This window comes from Arachis hypogaea, chromosome 4 (genome assembly GCF_003086295.3).
Source record: "Arachis hypogaea cultivar Tifrunner chromosome 4, arahy.Tifrunner.gnm2.J5K5, whole genome shotgun sequence".
Taxonomy (NCBI): domain Eukaryota; kingdom Viridiplantae; phylum Streptophyta; class Magnoliopsida; order Fabales; family Fabaceae; genus Arachis; species Arachis hypogaea.
Window position 1 is genome coordinate 120731361 of NC_092039.1, and position 27913 is coordinate 120759273.

The 27913-nt window shown below is 33.9% G+C and overlaps 1 protein-coding gene and 2 long non-coding RNA genes across 4 annotated transcripts; 1 reads left to right on the top strand and 2 right to left on the bottom strand.

The window, feature by feature from the left end:
• Positions 1-4292: 4292 nt before the first annotated feature.
• LOC140184357 (uncharacterized) lies at positions 4293-12063 on the bottom strand. The gene is made up of 2 exons (XR_011880814.1): positions 10957-12063; positions 4293-4659 (listed from the first exon to the last, which is right to left on the bottom strand). It is a non-coding gene; the product is annotated as an uncharacterized lncRNA (long non-coding RNA).
• A 9262-nt stretch (positions 12064-21325) lies between these two features.
• On the top strand, positions 21326-22127 carry LOC140184498 (uncharacterized). The gene is made up of 2 exons (XR_011881492.1): positions 21326-21646; positions 21725-22127. It is a non-coding gene; the product is annotated as an uncharacterized lncRNA (long non-coding RNA).
• Positions 22128-22331: 204 nt separating this feature from the next.
• LOC112797662 (uncharacterized) lies at positions 22332-25887 on the bottom strand. Of its 2 annotated transcripts, XM_072236157.1 has the most exons (3): positions 23430-25887; positions 22907-23346; positions 22332-22731 (listed from the first exon to the last, which is right to left on the bottom strand). In XM_072236157.1, the coding sequence occupies exon 1, from the start codon at positions 25567-25569 to the stop codon at positions 24466-24468; it is 1104 nt and encodes a 367-aa protein (XP_072092258.1). In that variant the 5' UTR covers positions 25570-25887; the 3' UTR covers positions 22332-22731; positions 22907-23346; positions 23430-24465. The 2 variants fall into 2 exon arrangements, with proteins under 2 accessions (XP_072092258.1, XP_072092257.1); XM_072236156.1 differs by lacking the exon at positions 22332-22731 and having other exon boundaries at positions 22743-23346.
• Between the last annotated feature and the right edge of the window lie 2026 nt (positions 25888-27913).

Sequence of the window (27913 nt, forward strand, 5' to 3'; positions counted from 1 at the left end):
CCAAAGGACACTAGAAATGTCTCAAAAACAACATAGGCAGTGTACTTCTTTTAAAATTTGCTGTGTGGCAGTGATGGTCTTTTCCCCTTTATTTAGAGAAATCTGATGAAGGTTATGCTAAATGCTCTTTCAAAGATGAAAGCTGTAATGAAAAAACGGCAAAGCCAAAAAGACATCATCTTTCAAAGATTACAAGAAGCGTAGCTGGAAATTGTATATAGATACATGCCACAGTTTAGTTGGTCCTAAGCTTTCCTGTTGAATAATTTTTCTTTTTTGTACAACTAAATTATGGAAACAGATACTTTTATTTTACTGTTGGCCAAAAGACTAACAATAATCTTGGTTGAACATGTATAATTTCCTTTATTTACGTCATAATTGTGACAACATTCACCTGTGGATAATAAAGTTTTTGAATTTATTAATGTTATATACGATTTTGGTTTATGAAATTAACAAAATTACTATTAATACCACGTATAAATATAAATGTTCACATGGAAAATAAAACAACGTAGAAAACAAAGCATAAAACATCATCATAAATTGAATTGGAAATTTCAGTACATCATATAGTCATATAGCATGTTCAGATGAAAATCAAATGTAACATTAAACAGAAAGACTAAGCCTAGATAAAATTAGAATAGGAAACTAAGAGAGCTAATAATATAGTGGGGTTATGTTCAACGAAACTAAACTAGAAGCACATCAGACATAATATTCTCCTGGATACCAAATATCACAAAATCGTCTAGCCTTTTCACGAGCAATAGGATCCAAATCCTCCTTCCAAAATGGCTTCTTGTTGAGATCAAAATCCTTTACCGCAGTCTGGGCTTCTGGTGATTCAGTTGTAGAGCGAACATATCCTCTCTTTTGAAAAAAATTTGCAATGTGTTGCTCTATGATGATAAATTATTTTCGACGTGCCCACTCAAACACACATGCTGGCTTGGTTTTAACGCTTATCTACATAGATAAAAAATGAAATGATTTATATTTGATGTACAGTCTTATATACGGGTGATAGCAAATAATTTATTTTTAAAAGTTACCTTCAGATCCATTAATATAACATCCACATCCCAGTCAGAAGAAATAGTAAAATATAAAAACCCATGCCTTTGTAGATACTGCATGCTAAGTGCATATATCTCCTACGAGTTTTCAACCAAACCGAATAACTATAGAGAATTATTAAATGGTAACATCATGTTAAATTCGATAACAAAGCTGATGAGTGGATAATTTATACGCTTTTTGGCATTGTTTTTAGGTAGTTTTTAGTATGATCTAGTTACTTTTAGGGATGTTTTCATTAGTTTTTATGCTAAATTTACATTTCTGGACTTTACTATGAGTTTGTGTGTTTTTTTGTGATTTCAGGTATTTTCTGGCTGAAATTGAGGGACCTGAGCAAAACTCTGATAAAAGGCTGACAAAGGACTGCTGATGCTGTTGGAATCTGACCTCCTTGCACTCGAAATGAATTTTCTGAAGTTACAGAACTCCAAATGGCGCGCTCTCAACAGTGTCGGAAAGTAGACATCCAGAGCTTTCTAGCAATATATAATAGTCCATACTTTATTTGGGAATTGATGACGTAAACTGGCGCTCAACGTCAGTTCCATGCTGCATTCTGGAGTCAAACGCCAGAAACACATCACGAACCAGAGTTGAACGCCCAAAATACGTTACAACTTGGTGTTCAACTCCAAGATAAGCCTCAGCTCGTGTAACATTCAAGCTCAGCCCAAACATACACCAAGTGGGCCCGGAAGTGGATTTATGCATCAATTACTTACTTTTGTAAACCCTAGCAGCTAGTTTATTATAAATAGGACTTTTTACTAGTGTATTAGACATCTTTGAACGTTTAGTTCTTAGACCTTGGGGGCTGGCCTCTCGGCCATGCCTGAACCTTCATCACTTATGTATTTTCAATGGTGGAGTTTCTACACACCATAGATTAAGGGTGTGAAGCTCTGCTGTACCTCAAGTTTTAATGCAATTACTATTATTTTCTATTCAATTCGATTTATTCCTGTTCTAAGATACCATTCGTACTTCAACCTGATGGATGTGATGATCCGTGACACTCATCATCATCCATCCGTATGAACGCGTGCCTAACAACCACTTCCGTTCTACAAGCGAAAGCTAGAGTGCGTATCTCTTGGATTCCTTAATCAGAATCTTCGTGGTATAAGCTAGAATTGATGGCGGCATTCATGAGAATCCGGAAAGTCTAAACCTTGTCTGTGGTATTTCGAGTAGGATTCTAGGATTGAATGACTGTGACGAGCTTCAAACTCGCGATTGCTGGGCGTGATGACAAATGTAAAAGAATTAAGGGATTCTATTCCAACATGATCGAGAACCAACAGATGATTAGCCGTGCCGTGACAGAGCATTTGGACCTTTTTCACTGAGAGGATGGGATGTAGCCATTGACAATAGTGATGCCCTACATACAGCTTGCCATGGAAAGGAGTAAGAAGGATTGGATGGATGCAGTATGAAAGCAGAGATTCAAAAGGAATACAGCATCTCCATACACTTATCTGAAATTCCTACCAATGAAATTACATAAGTATTTCTATCCTTTATTAATAAATTAATTATCTCTTTATATTTTTGAAAACCCAATAATCAATTATTATCCACCTGACTGAGATTTACAAGATGACCATAGCTTGCTTCATACCAACAATCTCTGTGGGATCGACCCTTACTCACGTAAGGTATTACTTGGACGACCCAGTACACTTGCTGGTTAGTTGAGCGAAGTTGTGAGGTTATATTTAGACCATGGTATTGAGCACCAAGTTTTTTGGAGCCATTACTGGGGAATTAATTTCGAACAACAATTCAAGCATAAATCACAATTTTGTCCACCAAAAGCGCAAACAAAATATTAAAGGCAGCAAACCTCTATACTAGAATCTATAGCAAAAGATGGGGCACTAATGTAGAATTCATGTGAAAAGGGCGACTTTTCACAGATATTGGTGTGAACATTGAGTGCTATCAACCAAAAATGCACATTATATCAGCTAAGAATGCACATTAATCTTGTTACACCAAATATCGGACGCCACATCGAGTGCGTGTTGCAACGAGGAGAATGGAGAAGTAAAAGCCATCTCCGTAGCAAACTTGATACTTCCACAACATTCAAGCAAGTCACGCTCTTCCATAGTAATCCAGGTTGAATCTTTTTTGCAAGGTCGTGCGATTGTCATTTTGTGTGACCTAAATAGTAACAAATACATCAAGATTTAAAAGCATAATTAGTCATATTTTTTATAATTACGATAATTAATTAGATTCATATGAACAAATAAAAGACTGAAAAATCACTAGAATATACTAACAAAAAATTAGTTCTCATTCACTTCACACCCCAATTCAAATAATGCTCTCTATCAAAAGGAGTTAAACTATACTAACATACTATAATTGTATATAAAAGTAGCCATCAAAACTATGAGTTAAAGATAAAATTCAAAACAAAATTAAAACCTGACCATGAATAAATTTTGCATGTTCTTTATTATTTGTATTTCTTATCTTTTTATTTTTTACTATTTATTTATGGTGGAGTTAAATTTTGATTCTATTTGAGATACATACTTAAGAATAATGATTGAAAGAGAATTCAGCGCTACAATAATGATCCATCATATATATGAAAAAAATATAACTGATATAAAAAGTGAGTTTTAGTCGATAAATAATTTATAAAATTAGTTTCTTTTTGTACTCTTTTGTACTCTTCTTATAATTTTAACATATATAACATGAATAATTATTATTGTAGTACTGAATTCTCTTCTAATAATTTGATGATGATTGGAGTGACTATTGTATCTGTACTCTCAAATATGCATCTCAAACAGAATCAAAATTTAACTCCAACATAAATAAATAGTAAAGAATAAAAGGGTAATAAATACAAACATAACCACCATAAATAAATAGGAAAGAATAAATTGCATTTGGCCAGAAATAACATCGACAGGAAAAATGTACATGGTAAAAATGAAAGAAAGAGCGAAATTGCAAATAATGATCCGCATCTAATTTCTATACCGCTAATGAACAACATAACTGTAACACCCTCATATACAGATCTTTATGCTCGAGTCATAAGTTAATGATATTAAGGTGGTACCATTCTCAAGATGGATTATAATACTATATATATGTTAAAGGGAAATATTAAACGAGAAGCCTAAAAAGGAGTAGAATAAAACTGCGAATGAAAATAACACTCATATATAGATAACAGAAGATAAAGCACGCTCGAAAAGCGTTAAGAAATTAATTCATTAAGAAAAAAATAAGGTAAGGATAATATATTTACATATGTATAGATATAATCATAAATAAATTAGCCTAGTCACAGCCTGCAAAGTTTAGGCTGGCTAAAGTACAGAAGCTTAATACTAGATTGACAGCAGTAATTCTTATATCTCCCAAAGATATATCATCGCCTCTATAGGTAGGTTGCAAATTAAACATTTACATAATTCATATTGAAGGTTTTCAAAATAAATTGGAGAGATTCTAAGAGTACAAAATAGAACCAAATATACTTCCCCGCCTTCCAGATGAATTCAGTTCATTGCTGAGTACCAGGACCTGCATCTGAAAAACAGAGAATATGTATGGAATGAGAACCCCCGACCCACGAGTTTTCAGTACAATAAAGGTGCCAAATAAATACAATGCACTATAACATAAATTCACTAAGCATCTTAAACTTCTTATCTCGACATATCTGACCTAAATCCTCACTAATCCATAACTTGGCCACTATCATAGGGGGTTCTAAATCTAACCCAATATACTTCATACCCCCACTACCTTTCCAACAGAATATTCCAAGAGTCGAACTTTATGCAAACACACACAATACCAACAAATAATGCACAAGTAAGGCAAGTAAGACAATTGGCAAATAATTAGGAAATAGGTACACTTAGGCATACCAAAGCAATTAAGCAAACCCAAACAGTTCAAATATATACAAATGATGCATGCCTGTCCTATTGGCTGTTGATATCAACTGTCGGTTACGTAGCCAGCCCGACATGTCCTCAAGCTCAAAACTCACTATGGGGATAATTCCCAAGTTGACATGGGGGAGACAACACCCCAAACTCAATAACATCCATGGGAAAAAGTCCCAAACTGAAATAGAGAGAATAGACAATACCCTAAGCTCAAAAATTAACCATAGGAAGAATCCCACGATGACATGGGAAGACGACACCCCAAGCCGACATGGGGAAGAGAACACCCCAAGCTCAATATTATCCACGGGAAAAATTCCCGGCTGACATGGGAAGACAGTACCCCAAGCTCAAAAATACTCAACCTTTAGCTCACATATGCATCTCCCGCATACTCGCAACACTACCGCACTTCTTCAATAAATCATAACCATTTACTCATTAATTCACCACTCAACATCAATCTTCCTACACTTGAAATTAGTTCCAACATATGCAATATTACAACAACACAGCTCTACACCCTTTTTACCCCTTTCTCAACATATCAATATCCACTTCTATCAAGTTCAATCCCAAATTCATAATCATACAACATATATTTATCACACGCCAATATATCATTATCATATCTCATCAACAAGTCTCTTAACCCTTTCCAACTCAAGCCACACATAAATTATCATTCATACAAACATCATCATTACCATCACCTATACAAGCATCATTCACCTTTCTTATCTTTTTTCGGCCTCCGGCCCAATTTCACGGCCTTTGGCCCCAACTCACGGCCTCTGGCCCAACATTTATCAATTCAATATACATACATCTTACTCACTATTCAATATCAATTTCAATTAACACAAAAACAATGCATCATCCAATCCAAATACTAAATTCAAGCTTACTCCTAGAGGCATCTAACTTAGGAATTCACATTACACACACGGTACTTAAATGAAACTTAAACTGTATCTTAGTCAATTCCTCGTAAAACCCAAAGACTCATCGATATCAATGTTCCTCAAGAATCCACAGCCCCAAAGCCTCTTCGAATTGAATTTATGCCACCAAGGTCCCACAATCAAGCTTCCAGCATCACCAATGTTTTCCAAATTAACAACATTCAATCTAATCCCACAACATATCACTATAATCAACATTCAAGCTTGCTAACCTACAAATCAACAAGGGCTTGAAGTTCTTACCTTATTTATTCATCAATTGTGCAAGACACACTAATTTTCTTCAGTTAATTTGACCCTAGAATATCAAAACAACTAAAAATCCTCAACTCCCAAACCTCAAATTCAAAATTGTGAAGAAAATATTTGGGCAAGATAAAGTAAATTCCCTGCCAAATTAGTTAGTGGATTCTGTACAGAATTTTGAGATGAACGCGTGGCCGCTGATGACTCGTCAATCGAAACTCCGGATCAAAAGTTACGTTGGATTAAAGGTTTTGGTAAAGGTTTGCATGTTTCCTCCTTGCTTCACCGTGTTTCTCTTTGAGGAGAAGAACAATGAGCTGAAGCTCATGTGTTTTAATGAGATGGGTTGGGCCTTGGCCTAATACGGCCCGGTTCGTCCGATTCGGCCCATTCGACCTAATTTTGGGTCAAATTTTTTAAAATTAGTGTCAAAATTCTTATTTTAATTTTCTCTACTCCATTAAACTATAAAATTCCATTTTATAATTTCTTGATCAATAATTATTTTATTGACTAGTTATTTACTAATTTTCTTGGATTTTACAATAACCACATTGAAAAATTACTATTTAATTAAGAAGCAAAAATTAACAACTTTAGAAAAATGTGTGAAAATTATAAATCATGTATCGCATCTAAAATTAAATAATTAACATACCTTATTAATTCTCAATGGCAGCACTGAAAATGAGAGAGAAGAAACCAACTACCAGGAAACTAAAAAAAAAACATGCACCTTGGTATTTATTTGCGGTTAATTACGGTTTAAATTTTAAAAAAATATGAACTGCATAAAAATATTTTGAAATGGTTGGAGGGAAACACCAAATTAAGCACGGAATTGGAAGTGGACATCGTTCTATTTTGTCACGTTGATCATTGGGTCTGTGGCAAACGAGAAATTAAAACCCATCTCAAATTGGCCACGAACAAACAAGAACGTCGGAAAACTTTGTAAAATTTGGCCACAGAGATATAATGCGTTGCAATTGGTTACCACGGTCATTGAGTTTTCCACTGTTTGTAGTTCGTGGGTACCTTCCCGTTAGTAACTCCCGTATTTTTGGTAGTGCATTAAATATGTATTCTCAAAAAATGCTTTAGAGATTGAATATTGATGCGGTTTTTTATTTGCATGCATGATTAAAAAATGAGATACTTTTATTCTTAAAATTTAGTGATTTTTTGCTAATATATATTATCTTGTATTTTTTTTTATCAACAACCAATAATACATTAAAAAATATAGAGATTAAATTTTTATCTCATTTTTTGTGTGTATTTTTTAAACAGTTATTTAAATATTTCTATAAAATTTTGGAATGAATGTTTATATAAGTGGTTTGTCAAATACAAAAGTCGTTTGCCACTTATAAAAAAATATATTCTTTTTGGACATTTTTGTCGCGTTTTTAAATTATTTGAGGATATTTTTATCGATAATAAATTTTAGATGTATTTTTATTAACGACAAAGTTATTCAAATGTATTTTTAGTAGTTTATTCTTATTTTTATTATAAAATTAATTTTAAACTCTTATTTTTGTTTGGAAGATTTAGGTTTTAAGGTTAAGATTTAAAGTTTTATGATTTTAGACTTAGAATGGGTTTAAAATTTATAATTTAACATTTATAATAAAAAATAATTTAAAAAATTAACTTATATCAAATAAATAAATTAGCTCCTTAATTGAACTCGCAGGTTAGATCATTTCATTCTTTAAGATATAATTAAATTCTATAAAACATAAATATCAAGTACCCGATCAAATAATTTATCATTATAATTATTAATCAATCATGCATATAATGAATTTTTAGTTTTTTTCCTTGCTATTAAAACTTCCTCTCATTAAATTTCATATAGTCATGTTTATTCTTTACATACAAGTTATTTTTTCATCAAAATTTATACAAGTCATTTTATCTTAATTCACTTTACGGGTTTTTTAATTTAACTAACTTTTCAATCAATTGCGTGAATATATATCTGCTTTTCTCGAAAGGATTTCATTTCTGTTTTTGAATTTTCTCAACATTTTCGATCTACGTTCTCTTCCATCTCTGTATTTCTCTTCGTTCGTTCTCTACATTTTTGAAATCAAGTTCTAAAATCAGTTTTGAACAGTTATCTCGTTGTTGAAGATAATGAATAATTCAAGTTCATATTATCAATTAAACCAGAACGAAGTAGATTATCGTTTTGAATCCAATCAAGTGGTCGAAGTGTGGTTCGATTCTAGTTAATGTTTTCGTTAGTAGTTTATGATTCTGTAAGTGAATAATGTTGTTTTTGTTTGTGAAAATTGCTATTCCTCGTTGATGGTTTGAATTGAATGTAATGTAAGAGTTCTGCATTAAAGAAAGCATTTTTTGTATTTGCAGCAAATTTGGGTGTAACACGAAGATATTTAAGTGTATTATTTAAGAATTTTCGATATATGTATGCTGATAAGTTCTGCATAATTCAAAACTCTTCTTCTCCCTCCTCCTCATCTTTTGCTGCTACTTCTTCTTCTTTTTTATCATCATCATCATCATCTTCTTCTTTTTTTTTCTCATTCATCTTTTCTTTCTTATTTTACCTTCTCAAGTTTCTTCTTGTTTTACTCTCTAAAGAAAAAAAAAAAAAACAAAAAATCAAACAAAAAAGAAGAAACATATAATACTACAAAATTACTTGGAAGATGATGAACTTACATTCATTCAACTAAAAGAAAGAAAGAAATAAGAAAAAAAGAAAACGAAAAAAATACAGCATTAGAAAAAATATTTTTCTGTATTTGCAGCAAATTTGGGTGTAACATTAAGATTTAAGTGTATTGTTTAAGAATTTTCGGTGTATGTATGCTGATAAGTTCTGCATAATTCAAAACTCTCTCTTACTCCTCCTCATTTTCTGCTGCTTCTTCTTCTTCATCTTCTTATTTCATTTTCTCATAATTCTTTTTGAATTCATCTTTGCAACTTCCTTCACTTTTTGCGACGATTTTAAGAAATTTTTGAAAAATTTTGATCCTTATTTGAATTTTGAGCGTTGCGGTTTTGATTGAGAGAGAAGAACCTTTTGCGCTATTCAAGAGTTGGAAAAACGTGTGTTTACACGCAATCTAAATTAAGAGTTATTTTTGTTGGATTTGGACTAACTTATATGAACTTGTATACCAAAAAGACTTATTATATGTATAGCAGGCCTTAATAGAAATATTAAAGTCTACATGTAAAGATAATATATGTATCATGTATTAAAAGTTTTTTTTATTATTATATATATCATATTATTAAAAATGAATATGACTCTAACAATATTTATAAATTGTATTTAAAAGTTTTAAGTTTCATTATATGTTTTGGGCTACTGACTAAGCTGGCTAAAAACCACATAATAAGTTAATAACTCTAACTTATTAACCAAATGGGGCTTTTAGAAGGGAAAAAATTGTTTAAATAAATTTAGTATATGCAATCTTAAGTTCATGATCAAGGTACTCATTAACTTTTCACAGGTAACCAAAAGTATACTCAAAATTTTTTAATGCTTGCACGCTACGTGTGATATTTTTTCTTTCATCCAATACTTGTATTGCTTATATGGGAATTAAAGTAGAATACAAAGAGGGACCAGCATGCACCATTATATGTCAGCAAAATAAATCATGATAAAATTAAATATGAATAAACCGTGTATATAACTTTCGGCTCCACAACTCTTTAAAGTAAAAATGAAATGATTTACTAGTACTATAGGTTAGTAGCAGGTTAGGGGACAATTAAATTAAATGAGATTTTCTAAATTCCAATTTTGTTATTTGCCATGTATATTATTTGCTTGTTATTAGATGGTTTCTAACTCGTGTGGCGAACAACATCTAATTATATTTAATAATTATAAGCTCATAATCATATTTCAAATAATTCTGTTTATTTGTAATGACTTGTGCAGTAGTGCAGAAGAATAACAACCAATTTTAATTACAACATCATGATGTTTTTCATGCAATTATATTTATATATTTTTTAATTGTTTTAAGTTTTGTTTTTCAATAATACATATATATCAATCGATTAAATAAATGATAAGGATAATGGAATAAGATCTCACACAAATATTCAGTACTTCAACTTGAGAGCGAGTAAAACTGTTCTAATTAATGCGAGTTGATTTTTTGAAATTACTTTTCTATTTTAAATTTGAAAAATTAAAATTTCAAACTCTAAACTTTACGCTTTAAATTTTATGATACGAATAAGCCAATTTGTGATGCATCGAATACATCAATTATAGATCCGACAATTTATAATAGGCTGAATGCACCAATTACAGATCCATCAAGCAAAAGAGCAAAAAAAACCATCTATGTGGATAAAGAGTACATCACAGGGGGATTATTATAGTATGCTGAGGTAGAGAGTTAATTACAACAATAAAAATAGTGTATGTGTATAAAGAGGATGGTAGGCATTTTTATATGGAAAGTTGTTAGAGTATTCTTCCTTGAATCAGGGTTGTTGTTATTACTGATATGCTATATTTATATTTTTTACTTTTCATTGATTATTTGATAATTTTCTGCATCGTTATATAACCTCACTTGTTGATCTTGTTCTGATGTGAATTTTATTTTGGTTAGTCTATTAATTGGTGCTTTCATTAAAGAGAATTGGAGCTATGGCGGAAAGAACACGTGAACACGTCTAAATAGATTAGAGGAGCTTACCTTGTCGAATAAGCAAGAAGTCACCACCCTTAGCCGCGGTCTCGTAGAAGCTAACGAGAGGATCGCCGATACGCAAGCCCAGCTCACGAACATGGACTCTTCCTTACGACCCATTGAGAAACTGCTTTGTAAGAATTTGAAATTGAAGCTTAAGGTGAATGATTATGACTTCAATGGCGACACACTTTAGAAGGAGGTTTAGGTGCAGGGTCGGTGAGTGCGGGGTCTGAGCAACTGTGGCCCCGACTCAGAGTGAAAGTCACCGACCTACCAATGTTCGACGGTTATGGAGTGGAGGATTGGGTTTTTTAAGCCTGCCAATACTTGGAGACTTTTGAGATACCCATGGAACAATGAATTAAGGTATTGTCATTTCACTTGGTAGGTGCGGCTTATGCATGGTACTGTTGGGGGGATCAACAACAATATGGCGTACATGTGCAAAACTTTTTTGGAGGCGATGGTCCTCAAATTTGAAAAGAACCTCTAATATGATCTCCAAACCACCATTAAACAGTTAAAGCAGAGTGGATCGGTGGAAGAATAGCCATGCCAATTTGAAAAATTGACCAACTGAGTTAATGGACTGAGTGAAGAATGGATAATCTCACTCTTCGTAACCGTACTCAAGGAGCCATTGAAGTGTGAATTGCTTTTAGCCCAACCTACCTCTTACGTACAAGCGGTCTCCATTGTCAAACTACATGAACAAAAAATGCGGTAATTGCGGGCCTTGCTAGAAGCACTAGTAGCAAACTCATTATTCAATAAGCCCCAACCCGATTTGCACCCAATCGCACTCTCAATCCTATTTACACTAATAAGAAAATACAAACTAATTCCACCTCCTCTACCAACCTCGCAAACCCTGTGATTCGCCATTCCACTACCACACCCACCAAGGCATTCCAGCCATCATTCAAGAAATTAACAAGTGCTAAGATTTGGGCTAGATGAGAAAAAAGATTGTGTTACTATTGTGATGACAAATATGCACTGGGACATCGTTGCAAGGCTTCATATCAATTGCTCGTTGGGAAAGAGGAACTTCATGAGTTGTTGCAAGGAACGACGGAGGGTAATGGAGAGGTACATGAGTCAGAAACCGAAGAAGAGGAGGAAGAGGGTGAATGACAGACTCCGTATATCGGATTAGTCTCAATACTTTTGAGGGGAAATTTCACCCTTAGACCCTACGTGTGAAAGGTACCCACGCCAACAACAGATGCTGATTTTAATCGATGGGGGTAGTACCCATAACTCTATTAAGGGGTCCATAGCTAGGAAGCTCAATTTGGCTCTCACTCCTACACCTGAATTAAAGATAATAGTTGGTAATGGTGGATCCATAAACTATGATGCAAAATGCCAGGACCTATCACTATTGCTGCAGGGATACAGATTCTCAATGGACATGTATGTATTAGACCTTAAAGGAGCAGATGTTGTGTTGGGAGTACATTGGATGTTGAGATTAGGCACCATTCGAATTAACTACATGGAGCTGTTTATGAAATTTAAGAAAATGGGGACATGGATCACATTCAGGGGTGAACGATTGCTGCGAGTGACAGAGCTTAATTTCAGAGAGCTACGAAAACTCAGCGAAAGTAGTAACATTGCTTCATTATTTCAATTAGAAGCAATTCCATTGGTGGAAGATCTCGTTCTGGGGGTAGAGGAAGTGGCTATCCAAACAATTATTGAGGAAGTCAATGATGTTTTTGAAGAACCAAAATAGCTTTCCCACATAGAGATATTGACCACCCTATCCACCTTACACCGGGTGCTTTGCCAGTAAGCATTCGCCTATATAAATACCCACATTTCCAGAAGGAGGAGATGGAGCGATTAGTGTCGGAAATATTACAAACAGGGGTGATTAAGGATAGCTAGAGTGCATTCTCAAGTCCAATGTTGCTAGTAAAAAAAAAGGATCGTGGTTGGCAATTCTGTGTCGATTATAAAGCTCTGAACATGATAACAGTGAAAGATAAATTTCCATTCCTTACTATTGATGAGATTCTTGATGAGTTGCATGGTGCTAAGTTTTTCTTCAAAATTGACCTTAGGAGTGGGTACCGTCAGATCAGAATGCGTGAAGAAAACATAGGCAAAACAACATTCCGTACTCATATGGGTCACTATGAATTTGTAGTGATGCCTTTTGGGCTTATAACACACCTTCCACCTTCCAAGCGACAATGAACTGGATTTTCCAGCCATACTTGAGGCGATTTATTGCTATATTTTTTTATGACATCCTGGTTTACAGCCTGTCCCGAAAGGAGCATCTGGATCATTTAGTTCAAGCTTTGCAAATCTTGAGAGAGAATCAATTCTTTGCCAAGCCTTTTTTCAATGACAAATTGAATATTTGGGGCATGTGATTTTCGGCGAAGGGGTTAAGGTGGATCCAGCCAAAATTGAAACAACTGTAGCATGGCCTGTTCCTAAGTCTCTAAAACAGTTAAGAGGCTTCTGAGGACTGAGGGGGTATTACAGGAAATTTGTGGCACAATATAGGCAGCAAGTGTTTCCATTGACAGAACTTCTTAAGAAGAATGCATTCCAATAGAATATCGTTGCCGATCAGACTTTCCATCAATTGAAGCAGTTGATGGTTCATACTCCAGTGTTGACTCTCCCTGATTTCACATAACCCTTCATAGTGGAGAATGATGCTTCGAGTACTGGCATCGGGACAGTTTTAACACAAGGGGACATCCCATAGCCTACTTCAGCAAGAAATTGGGAGCTCGATTATCTCAAGCATCAGCATATGTCTACGAGCTATATGCAGTAACTCAAGCTGTTGTGAAATGATGCCATTACTTATTAGGACAAAAATTCTTAATTAGAACTGATCACTAAAGTTTGCAGGAGCTAATGATGCAGGTGATCCTTACCCCAGAACAATAACACTACCTTTCTAGATTGCTTGGATATGAATTTGAGATTGAGTGCAATCCTGGGGAGCTTAACAAGGTTGCGGATATGCTATCCAGGTTGGGGGATGATGAGCCTCACATGCAGCTCCAAGCATTCACAGCAATGCAATCCAATCTTTTGTCAACCTTGCTACAGGCTAATAGCGAGAGCAAGGAGATGCTTCAGTTGCAAGAGAAGCTACAGATGGATGCATTACCTTCTGAATATGTATTCAAGGATATGTTGATGACATACCGAGGTAAAATTTGGATTCTGAATATTGCTAATATACGTGAGACGTTGCTGCACCAGTTCCATTCATCCTTGACTGTAGGGCATAGGGGTATTTTGAAAACGTATAAAGGGTTAGGTGAGCTATTTTTTTGGCTGGGGATGCGCCAAGATGTGGTTCGATTTGTCAATCATTGTGTGGAGTGTCAGTGTACAAAGTATGTCACTGCCAAGCCACAAGGACTCTTGCAGCCGTTTTCAATTCCGGCAAAGTATTGGGAAGACATTAGTTTAGACTTCATCACCAAACTACCAAATTCCAATAGATTTACTGTAGTGTTAGTAGTGGTAGATTGGTTCAGTAAGACAGCTCGGGTTGCACCATTAAAGACTAGGTTCATTGCCAAATTAGTCGCTCAAAAATTCGTCAATTCAATGGTCAGGTATCATGGCTTTCCAACTACTATTGTCCCAGATAGGGACCTTCTTTTCTTTAGTTGTTTTTGGAAAGAATTGTTTCAGCATTGTGGTACTAAATTGCTTTATAACACAGCTTATCATTCTCAGACGGATGACTAAATTGAGGTTGTTAATAGGACCCTGGAGCAATATCTGCGTATGTTTACTCATGCTCATCCAACCAAGTGGTCTGCCTACCTCAATTAGGCAGAGTTCTGTTACAATAATTCTTTTCACTCCACCATTGAAATGTTACCACATGAGGCCTTGTATGGGTTTGCTGTCAAAACTATACCCGGCTATACTAGTCGCTCTTCTTTTGTCCAAGATGTGGATGATCTATTGCGAGTTAGGGAGATTCTTGGCATGGAAATCTAATTTTGCCTCTACAAGCCCAAGAACGCATGAAACGCCAAGCTGACTCTCATAGGTGTGAAAAATCATTCAATATTGGTGATTTAGTTCTCTTAAAGCTCCAACCATATCGGCAAGGGTCCATAGTGACGCGAGGACATTTGAAGTTTGGTAAGAAATAATTTGGACCATTTAAGGTGCTCTAAAGAGTGAGAACCGTCACCTACAAGCTGGAGTTGCCAGTTGAAAGTGCAATTAATCCCGTTTTTATATTTTACTATTGAAGGAGTTTAATAGTGAGTCCGTTGTGGCAGGGGGCATCAACGAGCTTCCTCTTTCGCTGCCCTTTGAACCAGTGCCGGTAGCCATTATTGATAGTAGAATCTTGCAGCTTGATGATGGGTCTCAGAATGTTCAAATGTTGGTGGAATGACAAGGAGCACCAAGAGAGGAAGCAACATGGGTGAGTTGGATTGAGTTGGTGAGAATGTATCCTACGGAAGACTTTGAGGACAAAGTCATTGTAATTGGGGGAGTGATTCATACGAACAAGTCAAATCATGATGGACCGAATGCACCAATTGCAGATCCAGCAAGCAAGAGAGCAAGAAAACTACCTGTGTGAATGAAGGATTATGAAGCATGATGTGGGAGTGCGTCACGGAAGATTATTATATTATACTGAGGTAGAGAGTTAGTTACAGCAATAGAAAAAGTGCATGTGTATAAAGAGAGAGTAGTAGAATGCAGGATGGTAGACATTTTCATATAGAATATTATTAGAGTATTTTTCTCTAAGTCAGGGTTACTGCTACTACTGATGTACTATACTTATACTTTTCACTGTTTCATTAATTATTTGATAATTTTCTACATCATTATATATCCTCACTTGTTGATTTTGTTTGATGTGAAATATATTTTGGTTAGCATATTATTCTAAATCCTATAACTTCTAATTCTAAATCCTAAATATTCTCCCAACAATAAAGATTAAAATTTTTTTTTTGATATGGTGTTTTTTTATTAGTATTATTCAAACTGGAGGGTTCGATTTGTTTGAAGAAAAAAATAAACTATAAATCAGAAAGTCCGATTTGTATTTTTTATTTTTTTTATTTTTAAAAATAAAAATCGGATGCTCCGATTTATTTCAACATTAAGAATTTTTTTATTTTCGAAAATACAAATCGGACCATCCGATTAGTTTTGTTTTCTTTTTTTTTTCTAAAATTAAAACGGACCCTCCGATTAGATTTTTTATTTATTTTTTCTAAAATCAAAACGAACCCTCCAAATTCTATTAAACACCACATACAGGAAAAACATCCCTCTTCTCCATAATATTGTATCACCCCACCCTCTTCTCCATATCAAAAATAAAATTTTAGCTCAAAAAACAAAACTACACCAAAACTATTTTAGAAAAAGATACTCTTTACTCACTTTTTCTCAAAGTCTCTCATCTTTCAACACACAATCTCTCCTTTCTCATCACCTTCATTCTCTTCTCTTCTCTTTTTTTGAACTCACTTAATATAATATATACTTATTTTTTTTAAAAGTTTTACTATTTAAATCTAAAAAATCCACACGTATAGATTTTATGTGTTTAACTTAGATTGATAACAAACATACACTAAGCGTTTGTCAATATATCTGAACATTAATGACACTAAGCATTTATCAATCCGTCCAAATATTTTAAGTGAAGTTATATTGATCATGACACTAGTAAAAAATGGTATAATTTCGTTCCATTTTAATAACATGAATTAGTTGCTATAATTTACTGTTAATAACTAATTTTTTATTTTTACTTGTTATGTTATTAGACAACTCAACAAATTATTTCTTGATAGTTGATGTTTGTTTTTTGTTGTTAGTTTATCGATAAAATCAACTATGAAGAACCATTAATTTTTTAGTTAATAAATATTTTTTAAATTTAATATTTTTAGATTAATCTAAATTTTTTTAAAAAGAGGTGAAGAAATTTTAATTGAAAAAAATAATTTTTAATTATTTTATATAATTTAATAAATAAATATATTTATTATTTAAGAAAATGATAAATAGATTCTTGACCTTTGATCCGTGGACATTTAAATCCTTAAGAATTATTTGAAAATACATTTAAATTCTCGACCTTTTCAAAATTTGGACATATCGATTCCTCATGTTCACTTGGGTCTGTTAGACCCAACGAAAAAATCAAATGCAATGTGCACGTATGAGAGAGTTTTAAAATAAAACAAATTAGACATATGTCCAAATTTTAAAAAAGTCAAAAACTTATATATTTTTAAATCTTCAGAAACGTAAATGTCCACAAACCTTATCTTTTTCTCTTATTATTTAAATATAATGTTATATTAATAAAAAATAAAGTTATAAAACTTTAATTCATTTGATAAATATATCAAACACTAAAGTTCAATTCTATAATTTTATTAATTCATTCCAAACATTATTAATTCAATTCTATATCATTAAAAGTTTCTAACTTTCTAAACATACCATTCAGAATACATTAATGGTCGAATTTCGCTTCTTAACTAGCAAAATCTGAATTGCTGCTACAAGAGAAAAAACTATGTGAGAGTCATAAAAAAATAGTTCTGACAAAACTTCTAAACTATTTGAGTCTATTTTTACTTGGATGCTGTTATATCATCATTGAATAAACAATAAAAAACTCAAAGAAAATACCCTAAAATTTTGCTAAAGTAATTTAACAATTATCCAGATTTGCACTAAAGACTGCGATGAAACTGTCATGGTGATTTCGGAGGATGCGATTATAAGCCACCGATCTCAGGCCAATAACACACTCATTTGTGTTGAATTTTATCCAAAAATCCAGTAAAAACGCCAAACAATGTAAATAATAGATTATTCAACAAATTGAATATTACTCTTACTCAAATTAACTTAGTGTCATTCAAAATATTATTAATTTAATTATTTGAGCTTATATTTTAAGATATCAATAGAACGCGATACTTGTAATTTGTAAGAGTAAATTATATATACAACATTATATATAAACCTATTTCAAATTAAAGTATGGAATCCAAGGAAATTTGCACTTCATTTTTGTAAATCTTAGTTATTAGTTCACCTTTTATATACAAAGAAGAAAAGACATATTTCCCGGGTTAATTATTATATTCATATACCTAACAGCAATATGTTTTGTCATGTTTCACTATTTCAAGTTGTTTGAGCTGATTTTGGTTAGCGACCAAACAACTTTTTAGGTGGAGAAAAAGAGTCTACAACCCTCATGAGTTGTCAAATATTAATAATTCTGATCACTATATATATACACATTGAGAAAATACTATATAATGTTCATTTTTATTTTCCTTTTGGGACTCCATTTGAGAAGGATCACTAGTGTTTAAGTTGATAATTTTAAAGAAGTTCGATCCAAAATTGGAGAGAAATACAACTATTGTAATATTGCACTATTTCTTTCGACATTGTCATAAAAAATAATCCAACACTACTTGATAAAAGTTGATATATGATTGTAAGATTTCATAAAGGTTACTATTGTAAAAGTATACTTTGATCTAGGGAGCTGAAATATCATAGTATATATATATATATATATAAAATGTTGCTCCAATATGGATCACATTGTCCTTGTATAGAATACAAATAACGTTTTGAAGGTTATGAAGATAAAATCAGATTTGATACAACAGTCAAAACTATTATGAATGAAATTTGTTTTAAATAATGAAATGATATATAAGAAATCGTGTTTAAGTCTCAAGTCAAATTAAAGGATTTGCTTGATCGTAATTGGTTGTACGAGAAATAAAAATCTATATAGAAATCAATCGAGTAACGGATAAAGATCTTGCCAACAAAGAATCCTCTTCTTCTATTAGGACTTTATATTCTTTATTTTCATATTCCTAATGAGATTTAAGTTTTTGAATAGTGCTGATGGGGGGGATGATAGTGTAATTATTCCCTTTCTTTATTGGACGTTCGTTAACCTCGTTTCATTAAAAAAAAAAAACTACTCATAGCATTAAAATCTAACTTCAAAAGAGAGTATATCTAATATTCGTTTCAGACCAGCTAATTTAATCTTAAAATTTTATAATAACTATGAATTTTTAGTTATTTCTAACACTGTTTATAAAATATGATAATATTAAGAAACAATATTTAAAGTTATCTTATATAATATAACATTTATAATTTTATATATATAACATTTGTAATTATATTTTTATTATATTTAAAATTATACAATTATTTTAACAATAATTAATAAATAGTTAAATAAAATAATTTTAAATTGATTGAACTGATTTTTTATTATTTTTTAAATATTATTGTATAAAATGTTGGTTTGATCTCAATGAATATTACATGTCACACAATTAATAATAAATGGGATGACACATAGCATTAACATTATTACACGTAATCTTCATTAAATCACATACAAATGACCCTAGCTAACTTGGTTATCGAATTTGTTCCTAATTTGGGACACAATCCAAGATCAGCTTAATTCCAATTTGATCGGAATGAGATCTTTATTATCCCACCTAAATATATAATAACCTTATTTTATGAAACCTATATAGTAGGTTAAAAGTTTTAATTGGAGAAAAGGAAAGGATCGGAAAAGGTTTATGGGGACTACCAAAATTTTTTAGAGAAGACGATAATGTTATTAAAGATTTAAAGGTTCCCTTTATCTATATAATTTGAGTAACTCATTTAAGCAATATAGTGGGGCACAATGGAAACCTCTTTGTTAATGCAGGAAACTAGTACTATTTTAACACGAATATTAATTATGTATAGAGAAAAAAAAAAAGATGTTTCCATTGAAAAAGACTTGGTCTATATCTTCACAACAATGTACAAAATGGGATAAATGCTATGAATTAAATAAGAACAACTTTTTGGCCATGTTGTGTGTAGTGTGTACCACCTGAATTGATGAACGTAGGGTATATGCCCTTTAGTTCATGAAAGGTTTTTTGGGTCCTAAAAATGGTTGAGTATCACTTTACAAGTTTGAGAAAGGTACTCTTCTCCTTTTGTAAAAAGAAAGGTATACTTTATTTCCAAGGGTTCTTAGGGAAGTGAATGTATTTAATGTTTTATAGAAATAATAATTGTGGCAAGTTGCAATTGGATCCTTAAACCTTCTTTCTATATTGTTATAACATATAGTGATTTGGAAAGGATATATTATTGAAAGTGACACTGATTGAGGTATTTCAACCATTAGGTTCTTCTTATCAAAAGGTAAAATTCTAATTATTTTAAATAATAAAATTATAAATTTATCGGTGATGATTACATATTATTTTTTCTTGTCTTAGAAGATAGAATAATCTATGTTCTAAAAATAGAGAAAATAAAAAATAAAACTATAATTATAATCACTTTATCATTATCAATTTATTTTTATTATATAAAATTTAAAATGCATAGTATAATTTTTGCATCAAACATTTTGATGACATGACGGATTTTATATTTTTTGATAATTATGTTGATTATTTTGTTATTACTATAAATATTTTGCATAAAGTATTTTGATTTACAGTTTATAAGTGCATATTTTAAGATCAATATCTTTTCTTGGATTTTTCAAGATGAATGCATATCTTTTAGTTTGTTGTGAATGTCACGTACGAGAAATACTAGAGGACTACTAGTAGAATTTATTGTTTTTGACCGTTATTTTTAGTTATTAGTTTAATTTTTTTTATTTAATAATTCAATATTTTTTAATTTTAATTTTTAAATATTAATAATTAATTACAGATAAAAAATAATAAATTTTTATTAGTTTTTAATATAATAATAATAATAATAGAAGAAAAATAATATTTTTAGTCATTTGGTAAATAATAATAATAATAATAATAATAATAATAATAATAATAATAATAATAATAGAAGAGAAAAAGAGGTAGTACAAGAAGAAAAAATATTTTTTTTTAAAATATTAATTTTGATTAAAAAGATGAAATAAAATATTTCAAATACTAGAGACTATATTAAAATTTAGTTCAAATGTTAGGAGTTAAAAAATTACTTTATCTAAAAAAGCATATGTATAAGGAATGGATTGATCGATTAATTTTGTTGACATATATATAAGAAATATATATCAGTTTAAACGATACAATTTAATCTGACTATAAAAAATTTAGAGTAAAAGACATATCGGTCCCTGACTTTTTTAAAATTGGACATTTTCGTCCCTTAAGATTTGAAAATACTTTTAAACCCCTCACCTTGTAAAATTTGGGACAATTGAACCCCTCCGTTGATTTGGGTTGAAAAACGTCACCGGAGAAAGCTGATGTGGCTGGGGGAGTGTGACCTGTCCGTTTAGGTTGCTGAGCTGGAGGGGATACTAAAAGTTGAAGGACAGATCGATCCCTCACCCACAAAACGACGTCGTCCCCTTCCCTGAGTCCTATTTGATCGAAAACCTTGGAGGAAGACATGAGTGTTGATGCTGCGATCGTCCATGATGAGTGAAGGGAGCTCTTCATGCACAAGACCTGGAGGGGGATCTTCATGGGCTGTGCCAGGAGGATGTGTGCGAGTTGCGATTGCGCCCAAGTGTTACTGTGGCGTCTACGCCATTATGTACAAGTCAAGAACGACTAGTAACCCTAATAGAGTGTTTCTTGGGTGTCCACTGTTCAAGGTAAGTGAGCGATTTTTACAGTAGTTGGCTTATAGTGTGCTGGGTGTTAATGGGTGATTCACTGAAATTTTGTTCCAGGCTAAAGAACCGTATTGCCGGTACTTTATGTGGCTGGATGAACATTTGAAAAAAATTAGGGCCGTCGAGTTTGAAGCCTTGGGTGCGGTGGATGAAGCTGATAGAGTAGCCATTGGAGAACAGCTGCTTCGAAATAAGGATATTGAGAAAAAAGTAGAAGAGTTGGAGAGGAAGCTGTTGTCTATTGAAAGCAAAAAAAATTGAGTTTGTGGCATATAATTGTGATTGGTGTAGTAGTTGTTGTTGTTGCTGTATGTATGTTTAGGGTGTAAACATGATTGATGTTCATGGAGTTGGTTGTAATGGTTGATGTAAAAATGGTTGATGTACATGGAATTGATGCAAAAATGATTGATGTACATGGAATTTGTTGTGGTTGCTGTATGTATGTTTTTTTTTGGAATTCTTTGTTGCTGTATGCATATAATTTAGAACATTCAGACATTATTCCAAGCATTAAACAAGATAGTAATTCTGGATAGATTTAAAGCAAAACGTTAGAATGACATTGTATCTGATTTAATCCAAAACATAGCTAAACAGCATGAGTTAACTCCAAAATATGATAATTTCTGGTTGGCATGTAAACAAGTCTGCCAAGATTACTTTGCTAATAAGCATTGTCTAATGTCATGCTAATAACTAGCCAAAAAAAAAACACAGAAATCATGCTGCCTTGTTCACTTCTTCTGAGGCTTGAGAATTCTCTTTGTGGCACTGGTAGCTGCTTTCATGGTCTCCTTCGAGGGTCCCTTGCTAGTTGGAGTTTTTTGTGTGTGTGGTGTTGGATTTGGTGGTGGATTTGCACTTGTTGGTGGTCGAACAATTGGTTGCTTGGGTCTGAAAGTATGTGCAGCAGCATTGGAGTCTGGTTGGTCCATTCTTGGCAGCTGGGATGGAGGTCTGAATGGAGTCTGTGCTGGAGCTGAAGGTTGGGCCATAAATGGTGCAGGAACTGGTGCAGACCCAGCTGCCTCCCCAGCAATAGGTTCACCCAATGTTTGACCCTGTGATTGATTTTGATCCTATGTAAGAAAGACACAATAATGTAACCAAATGGGGTAATTAGTGCTTAAGCAGTATCAATTTTGTATTACTGACTAATAATAAGAAGCATAAAATGGAGGGGCTGATTAGTGCTTTACCAAATGAGGTCTAAAGCATTTTTGGGTGCCGGCTTACCTCTGGTTGAGGGGCTGATTGTGAAAGGGGAAGCAGCACCAGAGCTTGTGAGTTGTCAACTGTCTTCTTGGGTTTCTTCTTCTTTGGTTTCCAGTTCGGGTTGCTTGGAGCTCCTTTACAAGTTTTATAATTATGCCCTTTCTCGTTGCACTTGCTACATGTAACCTGGAAGCTCCTTTTCAGCTTTTCTCCTTGAATATGAGCTTCAGCAGGGTCCTTGTTGCGGTTGTGCACCTTTGGCCGCCCAATAGGCCGTTTGATAGGTGGTGGGGCAGGCCTCAGCTGCTCAGTTGTGGTCCAGAATTCTTCACTCAGAACGGGCTTGATGCAATGTGCATATGTCTTATGAATGGACTCCATACACAACCATGGATGCACGTAATCCTCAACCTGGTCATGCCTTTTTCTGATAGCAGCAATAGCATGTATGCACGGCATGCCTGCATAAACAGAAAAAGTTACATGTAAAAAAGCATAATTTTACATACGACCAAAACATATTAGTTGGGCTTAAACTCTTTACCAGTCAATTGCCAGGTGTTGCATGAACAGGTGTGCTTGATTAGATCCACGTCCACTTTCGTCTTCTTTCTTGTGACCTCAAACCTTTTTCTTTCATTGTCCCCCACCCACTCAGCTATTCACCTACTGCTTGGTTTTATCTTCATCTGCAACCTTTTCTCTTGAACTGGTGCTAACTTACCCCTATGGTGTTCTAACAATCTAATGTGCTTGGTCATCCTTCTCATTAAGTAGCACCTAATCTCCTCGCACATTGTCAAAACAGGTTTTACTCTGTATTTTACTACCTTTGCATTGAACACTTCACACATATTATTAGTCAGGTTATCCACCTTGGGTCCATGACTAAAATAGGCTTTAACCCAGGTGGTAGGTTCAAATTTCATCAAATATTCCCATGCCGCATTGTTTACCCCCTTTAGCCTATCCATTTTCTCCTTAAATTCTGGTTCAGTTGTACACCTAGCACACTCCCACACAATGTCTCTAATGTGCATGTCTTTGAACCTATTAATAAAGTTCTTCCATATATGCATGACACAGTTTCTATGATGTGCCCTTGGCATTACCTCTTTTAAGGCTGGCAGCAGGCCCTACTCATTTTCACCAACAATTAAACAACATTATAGGCTACCCTAACAAACTCTAGAACTAAGCACATTATAAGCTAAGTCAATAAACACCAAAATATAAATAGCAAATAGGCTAACTCAATAAACACCAACATCTAGACATGTTATATGCTAATTCAATAAACAAGATACGAACAAATTATAGGCTATTTTCCTAAACATCAACAACTAAGCAGATTATAGGCTAAGTCTATCAACACCCACAACTAAACACATAAAGGAAAGCAAGATTGTTACCTTTTGCTGGTCGGACATAAAGTTCCAACCGAATTGGGAGGCATCACCCAGGTCTTCCTGAAGTAGTGTCAGGAACCATTTCCATGACTCCTTCGTCTCAGATCTTGCAACAGCAAATGCCACAACATAGAACTGATTGTTGGCATCATGTGCCACTGCTGATAGTAACTAGCCTCCATGGTATGTCTTAAGAAAGGCCCCATCTAGATGGATGAAAGGCCTACATCCACTCTTGAAGCCTTGCTTACAGCCCTCGAAGCAGATATACATCTTGTCAAAGACAGGATGGGACTGAGGGATAGGCTTCACATCAATTCTTGCTGTTGACCCAGGATTACTCTTGAGAATCTCCATCCCATACTCCCTGAGCTTTCCATACTGTTCTTTTTCGTTTCCCACTAGCCTTTCCTTGGCTTCCTTTACTGCCCTATATACCATCTTCGGATGCACAACTAAGTTAAACTCTTCCCTGGGGAAATCAGTTGCCTCATTAGTTGTCATATGAGGTTGACTTCCCATTCGCTTTTCCACCTTCTTACTGATCCAGTGTTGATCAGCAGCATTACTACCTAGATCTCTTGCACATGTGTGCTCAGACTTGTAAGTCTTAACCTGGAAGCATAGCAGTGTCTTGTTGTAAGATAGATGTGCCAGCCATGGACAGTTTTCACCTCTGCATGCAACTCTTACCCTTTCCTTATCATTCTTTATCCACAACAATTCTCTCCCCTCAGCTATGAACATATCTTTCACAACCTCTTTGAAGCCATCTATGGTTGCAAACTTGGTACCCACCTCAAATCTCCCCTCTCCAAATCCATAGTCTTCATTAAACACTAGAAACTCATGCTTGTCTCCCTCATCCTCTGAGGACACTGGTGTGTGAAGGTCATCAGATGCATACTCATAAACCGGGTCATCATCATCTGATTCCTCCTCATTCACATAGAGCCCTATTGGAGGCCTGTCATTGGGCTGCACATATGGAACATCTTCTTCAGCATGCACAGCAGCACCAGTTTTTTGGGGCTTGTGATGAGGAACACTTCCTTTGGGCTTCGCTGTGGGCCTGGTTCTTTTGGGCCTCGCACTAGGCCCAGTTCCTTTGGGCTTGGCAGCTGGCATGGTACCTTTGCCACTAGGCACACCTGCAGTCTTTCTCCCAGCACCTCTCTTGTTCCCACTTGACTCTGTTCCTGGCCCTTCCTTCACAGTGACCCTTCTTCTTGGCATCATTTTCTCCTTTCCTTTCACAGTGCTTCTTTTCTTCATCAGATCATTCTCCTCATCACAGCTAGAGGAGTCATCATCAGAACCAGTTTCAGTACCATTCGGAGGAGGTTCATACAAGTCGTCCTCCCCACTACCATTCCCATCCCCTGCTGTCGATGGTGATGACTAAAGCTCCCGCATGATACTGTCCACATCAACTGCATCATCAAATTCTTCCGGCCCCTGTTCTGCAGCAGCTTCTTCTTCCACAATCTGTGGCTCATCAACAGCGTGATCAAAGTAAATATAGAACTCATTGATATTTGAGTTCCTCAACTTGTTCTCCCGCATTTCATTGATTCCAGCATCCCCTCTCAGTATGTGCAGTCCAGATTCAAGATCATTATTGGTTGGGTCATACCAATAGACTGCCCTGTATGTTGCATAGCCCAAACCCTTGAATAGTGTAACCAAATCCCCAAAATTCACAAAGTCCAAATCCATCTCTGGAAAATTTTCAACCTTCCCACCAATATACTCAAGAGTGCCACCGGGTCCTCTACCAAAATGACCTCCATGGTAAAAAATAGGTACAACATATATATCAATCATCTGCATTACGCACAGATATAGCAATCACACATTAAACCCTAGATCAAGTGCCTGAGAATTTGAAATCAGTTAAATCCCCAAAATAGAGCAAGCGATCATCACTAACCCCAACCCCATGCATTATATTCTACCAAAGACTTAAACAAGAACGAACAGTGTGATTCGACTAATACCCTTACCTCTGTAGCAGAAGGCAGCTTCTTGCAAGATGAAGCCTGTCAAATCCTTCGCCACCCGCAACGTCCACTGAGCACACAACACCTTCTCAACGAGTTGAAGACGTTCTTTTTTTTTGGAGGGAGAAAGAAACTGTTTGTCTTCAGGTAGGGTTTTCAGTAATTACAGGCGTGGCTTCTGGGTGTTATGGGAATAACAATATGTGAAATCGGCTCAGGGAAGGGGACGACGTCGTTTTGTGGGTGAGGGATCGATCTGTCCTTCAACTTTTAGTATCCCCTCCAGCTCAGCAACCTAAACGGACAGGTCACACTCCCCCAGCCACATCAGCCTTTTCCGGTGACGTTTTTCAACCCAAATCAACGGAGGGGTTCAATTGTCTCAGATTTTACAAGGTGAGGGGTTTAAAAGTATTTTCAAATCTTAAGGGACGAAAATGTCCAATTTTAAAAAGGTCAGGGACCGATATGTCTTTTACTCAAAAATTTAATAGATATAAAATTATAAAGTTTTAATAAGAATAGGAAAAAATTATAATAATGAATTGTAATTACATACTCATTTGATTATTTTTACAATTTAGGTGATCTTTCATTTAAAAAAAATAAATAAAGAAAAGTATGTATGTCATTTAATAAATTTGGTGGTTTTAGCATATTAGATAGATAAAAATATTATTTGTATACTAAGATCAGTCATTAAGACCAATAATCATATATTTATATATAAATACATATATAGTTTAATTTATTTTTATGTATATTTTATATTCCAATGTATATTTTACGCTAGTGATTGATTTTTGTGATTAATTTTAAATATATACTTAATATAGTTATACTCAAATAGATATTAAATAAATAGATAAGTGTGGGTGGAAAGGTGGTCCTTTGACCACTAATTATTTTTGAAATGGTTGTTTAAGTGTTGCTACTTGTAATGTGGGACGGTGGGTGAAAGCAGTGTTATTCACAAAGATGGCAGGGGCCCGACCTCATGAAAACGAGAGAAGACAAAGAAGCTGCTCTGTCTCGCTGCCAAACATGTATGATGTATCTATTGTATTCCCTGTATTTTCTCATTTTTGGTCCAATATAATAAATTTTCAGCTTCATCCACTAATTAGTTTTTATGACAAATAACAAAATGGCAGTTGAGCCGTTGGGCAATAACATTTGTTTACAAATATAACAAATTGATATTAAAAGTGCCATGTCCCTTTTAAACTTTTTTTTATTCTTGAACAAAATGAATTTCAGTAATGAATCCATGCTTTTAACCCAAAAAAAAAAAAAAGAAATCAATTGATAAGCCTCAATGATAATCATCAAAATAAGATACCATTAGATGATAATTCCGTTTTTTTTTTTTTTGGTTGAACCATCAATACTTCTCTATTTAGTCATGGGATTACCAATATATTTTTTTTTTATCTATGATATTTTTTAGTTTGACCGATTAAAAATTAATCTATGGTGAATCTGAATTTTATTCAAGAGTCTACGACTGATTAATAAATTGCTACATATACAAAAATTTAAACCTCCAACACTTACTTACAGCAGTAGAACTACCAACACTTTGGTTTTGCTCTTCTTGTTCAAGTATCCTTCTT

Bases quoted from the DNA above. Each gene is read 5' to 3' on its own strand.
- LOC112797662 (XM_072236157.1), bottom strand. From the start codon at position 25,569: ATGAAGAAAAGAAGCACTGTGAAAGGAAAGGAGAAAATGATGCCAAGA.